Below are 10,206 nucleotides of genomic sequence, written 5' to 3'. Positions count from 1 at the left end.
GTACCCGACCGGCCCCCTCTGGGCCCATTTCTGTTTTTTAGAATATACACACACACACACACACACAATAATTTGCAGCGTCTGCATTGCTTCTATAAAGAAATCTTAATACAACACCCCACCATGTACTGTATGCATTTTATCCACTTTGCAGTTACTTAATATGTTTTTTTATTTAATTACAGGTGTCCTAGTTGACAAGTATGCTCACACAGAAAGGAACAGACACGCAGGCCATTGTGTACAATGCGGGGGATGTCAGTTGTGCTATAAAACATGAAGGAGCCTCTTAACAAGCACCTCCTTACCTCTGCTTTGACCCTTTACACCATCACCTTTTGTTTTAAGGGTTTACTCACGTGGATTTTTTTTGTTGAAAATACCAGGTGATAAAGTTTAAAACTTGCCTCAAATAGCACAATTAGACTAATACAATAATCTTGACATCCTATTTCTTTTGTTTTTCACAGTCTGTTACTCTTGGCCCGCACCTTTTATCCCACCTCATAACAAAGCCAAGTGGTATGTTAACTGATGGGTGTGCACCAGGGTAGGCAGAGCCTTTCTGATTTTAAGCCTGCCGATTTGACAGTTAGGGCTGCATCAGATCTTGTTATTGGACTTGTGACAAAGTCAAAGAGAAGTTGTGGATGTGGCCGAGCTTTGACATGAAATCATCTGTGTACTGTCTCTGCCTTGATGGTACTATAACACAGTATTTGATGCAGCAATGGCATCAAAAAAATTTTTTTTTAAATAAGACTTACAAGACTACCATTTCTTCAACTTAAATTGATGTTTTTCTCTTGACAAATTGGATAATAATAATGAATGAACAATTCAACACTTTGAATGACAGACACAAACATGTGTGCTCAGGATATTAAATATCTGCAGTGAGATTCTGAAAACTAAATTTTTAGTCTTAAGGGAATGTCTGCTACAGAATCCAGTAGACTTTATATAATGAAAATGGACATGGCTATAACTGGCCTTTTGTCACTACCTAAACATTCAAGTGGTTTTCTCCACAATTCAAATAAAAATGGCTGGCACCTTTCATGAAGTTTTCTGTCTCTTGTTTCAATATGACATCCCTTATGTTACCCTTTATCTTTTTTCCCATTGGGTGTTTGGACTATTAAGGAGTGAAAACTGATATGACTATGCCAGTCTGATTTTCTGCAGTATGCAGAGGAGATTCTCCAGGATGTCGGACCACAAGCATATTCACATTGCACGTGTGACCAGGGTAAGCTGTCACATTACTGCAAAATCCAAAGCATAATAAAAAATTTTAAGTATTATTCAATATTAAAGAAAATAAAAAGAAAAAGCACATTTGCCTGTTTCTGCTTTTGCCTTTCTAATTTGTGACCCATCCATTCTGCCTCTATTCTAAAGCAGTCACCCTGTACGTGTCACATTTTAAGTGGCTGGACTCTTATAAGAGATTTTGCCTGCTGCAGAGATATAATTCTTGTTCTTTTTTATTTTTCTTTTCTCCGGCACAGAGTTGAGAAATAACTGATTTAATTCCACTTGATAGTACACCTTATTAGACTGTTTAAGAGAATATAAACTAGAATTGTAGTATTCTGTCATGTTGTAATAAATATGCTCTGGGATTTTAAAGGAGCCGGAAGACAGAAGTTTCAAAGTGAGGTTGTTATACTCACTAGTCAGGGTGATGGAGAGTGGCAACATGCTGCATGTTGATTGGCACATGCAAGTAAGAATTTCATTGTACTGTGAATATGTGACAATGATATGCTATAAAATGATTCAGCCTTCCTAAAGTGGCGGAATCACTTGTCCGATGTGCTTTTTATCACTTTCTGGAAACTCTTTGAATAATGAATTAGAAAGATATGGAGTACATGGACACAGCTTCAGGGTCCTGGCTTAGTATTCTTGCATGGCCACTCTCTGTTTGGAGATGGCACATTTTCTTTGAGCCTGCATGGGTTCCCCTCACATCGAAAAGTCACATATCAGGTTAATTGGTGACTCAAAAATTGTTGTTGTATAAGTTGGGTGGTAATGTATGCAGCGCTCTGCCTGTGAAAGACTGGCGTCTCTTCCAGGACTGGTCCACTTTCCCACCCAATGCTGCTGGGCCTGATTTTGACCACCCACGACTATAAAGGGGACAAAGCATGATTCAGGAAATGGATGGAAGGATAAGGTATAGGATTGTGAAATATAAGGCGAGAAGAATTCCCTGTTGTTACTATAGCACTGAGATCCTTGACAAAACATTACAGGAAGTCCCAGACTAGCAGTCTTCTCATTAACTGCAGGATGCCTTATTGGAAACAGCATATATCTAAGATAAACGGTGGGCTAAGCCTTGTTATCCTGGCTAATTACTATACCAAAATAATCTCAGGAAAACTAATAATAATGAGAAAGAATATCAGGTCAGGTCAGGTTGGGTAGCATGCATGAGTACAGCACACTGCAGCACCCAAAATATAACAAAACAGCTCAGGATCCTGGTTGGTATCTCCCCAGGCAGACATGCGGTCCAGTCCCACCCTCCGGCAATGACCCTCTATCTGCCACAACCAGGTGTTACGTGGGCGACCCCTTGGCCTGGTCCAGCCACTCGGGTCCCCAACAATGAGGATCCTGCGAGCCGGATCACCCTCAGGGAATCGCACCACATGGCTGTAGTGTCATAACTGACGCTCCACCACAATGCAGGAAATGTGACTCATTCGGGACTCCATGAGCAACCGCTCATTCGACACAAAGTCAAACCAGCGGTACCCAAGGATTCTCCAAAGAGACATAGTACCAAAGGAGTCCAGTCTTCGTCTCAGGTCACTGGATTGTGTCCATTTCTCGCAACCATATAGCAAGACAGGAATCACCAGGACTCTAAAGACTTGGACCTTTGTCTTTTTGAAGAGATATTGGAGGTGCCACACACCTCTATCTAGCGACCTCATGACCCCCCATGTTCTCCCAATCCATTTACTGACTTCATTGGAAGAGTCACCAGAGACATGAATGTCACTGCCGAGGTAAGTAAACCTCTCAACAAGGTCGACACTCTCTCCGCAAACAGACACACTGCTGATGGCTATGCTCAAGAGGTCATTAAAGGCCTGGATCTTGGTTTTTATCCAGGACCCTTGCAAGCCCAGACACTCAGACTCCTTGCTCATTTGCTTGAGATCCCCAATCAGAGCCTCCATTAGCTCCGTGAAGATCACAGCATTGTCAGCAAAGTCAAGATGAGTGAATCTTTCTTTACCAACAGATGCTCCTCAACCGCTGGACCCCACAACCCTGCCTTACACTCAGTCCATCCAAGCATTGAACAGAGTAGGAGCAAGAACACAACCCTGACAAACCCTAGAATCAACTGGGAAAAACGTTCTGCCTCCATTCTGTACAGCACTCACAATACCAGTGTACAGGCCAGCCATGACATCTAGCAACAGAGAAAGGATATGCTTACTTTAAATATAACATCAAGTCATGTCACTTTCAGACATTCTCTGATGATTCTGCACTAATGTAATGTATTGACAACACAGATGAAATGGAGTAGAGGTGTAAAGAGAATTGTCTGCAATTCAGCATCAGAAAAACTAATGAACCGCTTATTAACCTTCAACGTTCAAAAAAGCCTCTACACTGTTCAGGGACTGGATGTGTAGTTGGTGCAATGCTACAAGTACTTGGGGGTCCACATCAATGATACCATGGACTGGTCTAGTAGTATAAAAGAAATATACAAGGAAGGACAGAGCAGACTCTTTTTTTCCAATGAGGAGACTGTGTTCCTTTAATGTGGGTAAGGGAGAGACAGAGAAAAACCATTATGTTCTATAACTGTGTGATGGCCAGTGTGATTTTCTGTGCTGTGGTGTGATAAGCTGCTAACATCACTTTACGTGAGGCCCACCAAATCAAAAAGCCAATTAAGAAGGCAGGCTCAGTTATGGGAAGACAAAATTATGACAAAAATGATGGCCATTATGAATAATGCTACACATTCTCACGAATTATTCCAACAGGAATGTGTCAAGAAATGTTACTGGGGCTTCTTCATACCTACCGTGACATGATGCCTCACTGGGACTGTTCTCTTATCTTTAGCCAAGTCAGAAGCTTTCTTCTTTTTGTAACTTTTGTCAGTGTATTGAGGGGGTGGATTTTGTTTGTTATAATTCGCATTCTTGAGCTTGTGTAAAAGTTAAATTTCCTCTTGGGATAAATAAAGAAATGTCTGTCTATCCATCTGACGCCTTCACTTACCTTTACATTTTCCTTTGCCTATAAAAAAGCACAAACCACTTTTTATTTATATATCTATAAGAGAATATCATCCCAGCATGCTTACATGTACAGAGCTATATAGTACAATTACCTATAAGTGCAGGGTTAAAGGGTCATGCTGAGGGTCAAAGGTGAAATTTAAACTAGCAGCCTTTGAATTAAGAGACCTCCTCAGTAGACTTGAGTGTTATTTATATTTCAACTTGTCATGTCATTTTCTAACCCACTTAATCCAGATGAGGGTCACAGGGAGGGCCTGAGCCTATCCCAGCTAGCATAGGGTGCAAGGTAGGAAGAAATCATGAACAGGGCACCAGTCCATCGCATGTCTTTAGATGCTGGGAGGAAACCCACGCAGATACCGGGAGAACGTGCAAACTTCATGCAGGGAGGACGCAGGACACAAACCCTGGTCTCCTTACAGTGAGACAGCAGTACTACCACTGTGCCATCCTACTTTTCACCTTATATTTAGTTATTTAACTGATGTTAATCCAGACTCAAATATTAGAGCAGTCATACTACTTCTAATTTAAGGAAAGTACTGAGAACAAGTTACCTAAGCGCAATAAAATATCTGATGAATATGAAAAATTACATGTTAATTCTTTAACACAGGCACCTTAAAAAGATGTGTCAGTAAATCAATAGCCATATATGCTTATGTATTTTTAAAATAAATATTTTGAGAATGTCAATCCTCACCAGGAAAAGTGGTTTCAGAAGATAAGGTGAGAAGTTACTTTTTATTAAAAACTTTCTAAAAGATTTTAATTATTCGCAACAAAAGGGGTCATCTTTAAAATCATTCATTGGGCCACATGTTCTTACTGCATTACCTAATTTTTTTTTGCTTGTTTTCCCTTTCAAAACATGTCAGTCTTCTGATCACACAGTTGCCTGTGATCGCAAAACTGTAAAGAGCCAGGACTTAGATGGACTTGATCTATACATTTGCATTTTATTCCCGTTTTGTGAGTTAATTAATTACTTTACGTATGAATAAGAACAGAAGTTGGACTTTCAACATCAATACAGCTTTGCACTTGTCAACTACAAAGACACGAAGGATAATCGCATCAGAGAAGTAAGTGATCAAGAGGACGAGGCGCACCGCAAACCTGTCGCGTCGTTAGCGCAGCCAGTGTTTTAAGTCGCCGACTTTAATTTACACATTAACACTTCTTCAGCACTGAATTAATCCGAGCGAGCGGGCATCGTCCACGAGGGAAGGTTGTTCAGCATCTACTGAATCTCCTCATAAATCAGAATGCAAACATCCCAAAAGCAAGTATGTAAATATTTCACATACTGCTGAAAAGTGACCGTAAAGCTCTTCTTCATTTACTGAAATGGAAAGCAGAAATAGACACATTATGTTCTTCACAAGCAACATTACTTGTGCGCGTTGAATCTCTCCATAAATCAGAATCCTAAACGTGTTCATTAATATAGTACGTCTATATGTGGACTGTATATAATTTTAACACCAGGATCTAAAAAATTACGCGTGACACACGGGAGTAACTGCCTCTAGTCAGAAGTAAACCCCTGTGCGTGATGCCAGTTCCCCGCAGAGCCCACTCTCTCATGCCAAGCTGTATGCACATCACTAAGATAACATTGTAGATCGCATCTGTAAATGTAAACAAGCAGTCTGCAATTACCCCGATTCCTGTATTGTTTCCATATCTGTATCTTGCGATGTCGCCTCGTTACTTAAAATATTTTGCTTCAGGTGCAAAGCTGCCATAAATTTGAGGCTTCCAAAAACAGCACAAACATTATTCCCTAAATATATGCAAACTTTTGATATATTTTTTGTGTACACTTTTGAGATGTCCTATGCGTATTTTCCTGAAGGTATGGACTAATCACTTTAAAGGACCCTTAATGCATACCACTCATCGACTCCAGATGCTTCTCCGCGACCTTGCTCTGGATAAGTGGGTTTGTAAGCTAGATGGATGGATGTCCATAGTATTACAGATTTACGTTTGGTTAGCTATAAGCACTAGTGATCCAGACTTCTTCAGTTCGATAGAATGGCGTCCCACCCAGGGTTAGTTCCTGACTTGTGCCCAATACTGGCAGGGGTAGACACTGACTCAATGAGACCGTGAATCTAATATAGATGGTATGAATCCTGACTTTTGATATAGCCATAAATACTGCACAAAAGCTCCTACTGACATTTTTTTTTACAGTGTATTGGAGTTCAGGTGACGTTAAAGCTAATTTCACATTAAAATGTGTTTTAAAAGTACTTCACTGAGCTAGACGAGAATTAACGTGCTCGAAATCAACACAGACATTGCGTCTCGGGATAGTGGTTCTGTTCTGTCGCGTGGAATTCATTCGCAATATGCAAGATTGGGCTAACATTAAAGAAGCTGACAGCCTACAAATTGAATTTTTTAACCTATTTTACAATAACTACAAAGCCATTCAAAATTTAAGACAAAAAGAACTACAATGTGACGTATTCCCTCATATATTCAAGCGAGGGTGTTTGACTTTAATTCAGTTATACGGAACCGTTTTCTAGCATATTTAGCGGTATATGTGGTATAATGTAACGACGTGAATGTACACTCAGAATTTTCAATGTTCGATCATTTCATGTATAAAAAAATTAATAAGGTGAATGAAAGTGAATTAAAGTTGCGGTTTTGCAACATAGACGAGATGCTCATCACTTGACCATGCCCCCCGGTATATTTCTAATATGCCCCCGTATTCAGGATAGCATACGAGCGCTGGGGGATGGGACATGCGCGACCATCGTGTTTACTTCTTTGCCAAGTATGCAGTGCTAGAGAATTGCAAAGGTGCATATTTAGGAGTATTTGTATCCTTGTTTCATTATACTCCAGATACGAGCAGGCTTTAAATTAAATTAAATTTTACTTATACTTTATCTGTAGAACTGTGGCTTCCGCCTGTCCCTTAAAGAAAACACTCCTGCACCGCTCCGCATACCCCCACCCTCCCTTCATTATTTGTTCACTCGAAGTCGCTAAACACAATAGTGTTAATATTTACAAATTATAAAAAGAAACCCTGGTAACTGGCGATCTGAATGGAGAGTTCTTTCTGCAGACTTAAAATGCCCCTCGCTGTACAACTTTATTATCCAAAGACAAGCTTGCTTTTGGTGAGCTTTTTTTCTTTTTCTTTTTTTTCTCACACAGAAACATTGGGTGGGCGGGCTCAACAGCCTAGTCTCGGCCACAATGTTACCAGGCAAAAAGTACGTTACGGACGTGCGCTGCTCCCTGATTGGTCGAGGGGCGGTCGATGGGCGGTCTCTTCTCCGGCTCTGCTCTTCAGCTATTTAAACCTTTCCTCGTGTAGGATCTTGCACCAGTACCGTCGAGGTGCGTGAGCACTGTAATGGTTAGGGGGTTTTCTTTCATTTAACCCAAATTAGCACTAGTCAACCGCGCACTACCCGGCTGTGGTTCTTCGGTTATTCCGCATAATTGTAAGTATCTAAATTTCGCTGATTCAAAACTATTTATATACACTGACTTGCAAATTAGTTGTTTTAAGATGTCGGATCAGTGTGTATTGATTTCTTTTCTTTTTTTAATTGTAGGCAAAGCTTGAAGCGGTTTCAATACCAGTAACTTTCGGTGTTTCAGCGCACATCATGCCGGCCCTTTACCTGAACCTCACACCTGATAACAGTCCGCCTAGCTCACCAGTAAGCGATGACAGCACGAAGCGACTCTCTTGGGGCAAGCTGGTACAGAGACTGACGGATTTCAGCGCAACCAATGGCCTGCAATCCGATACAAACTCCTTCACTCACTCCGGTAAGTCGATTTTCTGGCGATCATTTCTATAAGGCATTCAAACCGAGTGCATGGGATTTGGAGGGACTAGTCTGTATTTTATTGTTAATTGAGGTGGTTATTTTTCTTGCATTATACAGTCAGTGGTCACTATCTTGATAGTATTAAATGTTTAGTAGCTATTGTCTTTTATTGCCAATATACTGTAGCTTGTCTTGTATAAACTTGGGCACTCAAAGTCGCATCACTTCACTTGGCATGTACTAAAATCGCTGCTTTTGGTTTCCTCTACAGAAACGCACAGTTTGGATCAAGACTCGCTATCAGACTCCGATTTCTTCAGTGATCCCCTGGAGGAAAGCTTGTGTTCTCACGTTGTGGCAGTTATTGAACGCACCCTTACGGAAGCAAAAGACAGTGCACTGGGATGCTCCAAACTTCTTATACCAGACCACCTTATGGAGCACATTGGTCAAGAGCTACTTCACCTGGCAGCTAGTGAACCCTGTGGTTTGAGAGGAGCACTTATTGACTTGTATGTGGAACATGCCAATGTCTGTCAGACTGTTGAACAGATCTCTGTAGATCCTGACTTGGTGCCTACATTTCAGCTTACTCTGGTGTTAAGGGTGGAATCTGGGGGGCTTTGGCCAAGAATTCAAGATCTCTTCACTCCCAAATCGTTTACTGCCCCAGGTCTAAAGCATGCACTAAGACTTAGCACTGGGTTTAGAGTAATCAAAAGAAAGCTGTACAGCTCAGAAGAATTATTAATTGAAGAGTGCTGAAGTGGGACATCTGTGATGTCTGAATGGAATCCACAAATAAAAGAGGGTTGGCCATGTACAGTGATAAACCAGAAGGCCTGGTCACATAGGGAGACAGGCCTGCATTTGTCATGAGAATCACATGCCCCGACATATCCAGCCAGCATGTGAGGATTCATGCAAGTGTCCTGCCAACTGTTAAGCTGGTCTTCAAAGAAAGGACTGAGAGTGTTTAAAACAGCTGGTCTGTTTAGAGCAAAAGTATTTTTACCTCAAGAAAATTTTGAAAGCTTAGTTTGACCCTAAGTGGCAGCTATGATTTTTAAGAAAAAAGGCATATTACTTATAATGGTAAAGACTTTTTTTTTTAGTGATGACATTACAACGAGTTGATTATCTTCAAGTAACAAATGTAGCCATGTGTCCCCCATTGTAAAATAAACCATGCACTGTGCACAAGTTAGTGCTTTATTATGTTGAAGGGAGGTGGGGATAATTGTGCTTCCAAATAATTCTAGAAAGAATTAATGCCAATAATGTTGAATTTTATGCAACCTTTGGTTAAGTTTGTATGGAAAAAAATGGACCAAGTGGCACTTGGTCACAAGCTTATTTATTTGATATTCAAATACAGTACTGTACCTGAATTGCACTATGTTTTGTACCTTTTAAAGGAAAACTGAAAAATAAAAAAAAAAAAGATTTTTTTGAAAATTCTTGTTTTTCTGTCTTTTCTGAGAAGTGTTTTCATATCTATTGTCCTTGGCTGTTGGGGTGCCATATGCAACTATGCATGAGCTATATTTATGTTTATAATATATCCAAAATTCTTCAGGTTGGATGGACAATTTCTGTTCTGACATGCTGTCTGACTTCTGTTTTCTATTAATTTTGTGGGCAGTTACAAGGGACTGCTATATAGACTTTTAACTTATTTTGTGTCTCCCAGCATGCAGTCTATATTCCTATGTGATTGTTTTTTGTTTTTGAAATTATTTCAGAGTCAAAGTGGCACTTCAAAAATATTCAATTGCAGAAACAAAAAATGTCAGTTTCTTGAACACTCAATGACAGTTTAATGATGCCAAAACAAATATTTAAAACCTAAATTGCACGGTGGGTGCATGTGGATATAAAGGTGTGTGTCCTAGGATGGACTGACATTTAGTTCCATACAAGGATGATTTCTGCATTGTGTCTTATGCTTTCTAAGATGGGCTTTGGTTCTTAAAAAAAAAAAAAAATCCTGAAGTTTTATAAGCACAAAAGTAAAAGAATAAATCATGTTTTTTTATGTAACCTTCAATACAAGTTAGCATATTTCTTAAAAAAATCCACAACTG

General features: G+C 40.0%; 1 protein-coding gene across 1 annotated transcript; it reads left to right on the top strand.

Moving 5' to 3' along the window:
* The first annotated feature begins 7,636 nt into the window (after positions 1 to 7,636).
* ddit4 (DNA-damage-inducible transcript 4) lies at positions 7,637 to 9,583 on the top strand. Its single transcript, XM_028795514.2, has 3 exons — positions 7,637 to 7,783; positions 7,898 to 8,117; positions 8,391 to 9,583. Exons 2-3 carry the CDS (start codon positions 7,952 to 7,954, stop codon positions 8,882 to 8,884), a joined length of 660 nt encoding a protein of 219 aa, XP_028651347.1. The 5' UTR covers positions 7,637 to 7,783; positions 7,898 to 7,951; the 3' UTR covers positions 8,885 to 9,583.
* The last annotated feature ends 623 nt before the right edge of the window (positions 9,584 to 10,206 follow it).

Source organism: Erpetoichthys calabaricus, chromosome 2, assembly GCF_900747795.2.
Source record: "Erpetoichthys calabaricus chromosome 2, fErpCal1.3, whole genome shotgun sequence".
NCBI lineage: Eukaryota > Metazoa > Chordata > Cladistia > Polypteriformes > Polypteridae > Erpetoichthys > Erpetoichthys calabaricus.
Note: the sequence above shows the minus strand (reverse complement) of the source record. Positions and strands in the feature narration are given on the sequence as shown.

Excerpts from the sequence above, each read along its gene's own strand:
- ddit4 (XM_028795514.2), top strand. The coding sequence starts at position 7,952 with ATGCCGGCCCTTTACCTGAACCTCACACCTGATAACAGTCCGCCTAGC. Across the intron at positions 8,118-8,390 it reads AAACTCCTTCACTCACTCCG|AAACGCACAGTTTGGATCAA; the intron begins GTAAGTCGATTT and ends TTTCCTCTACAG.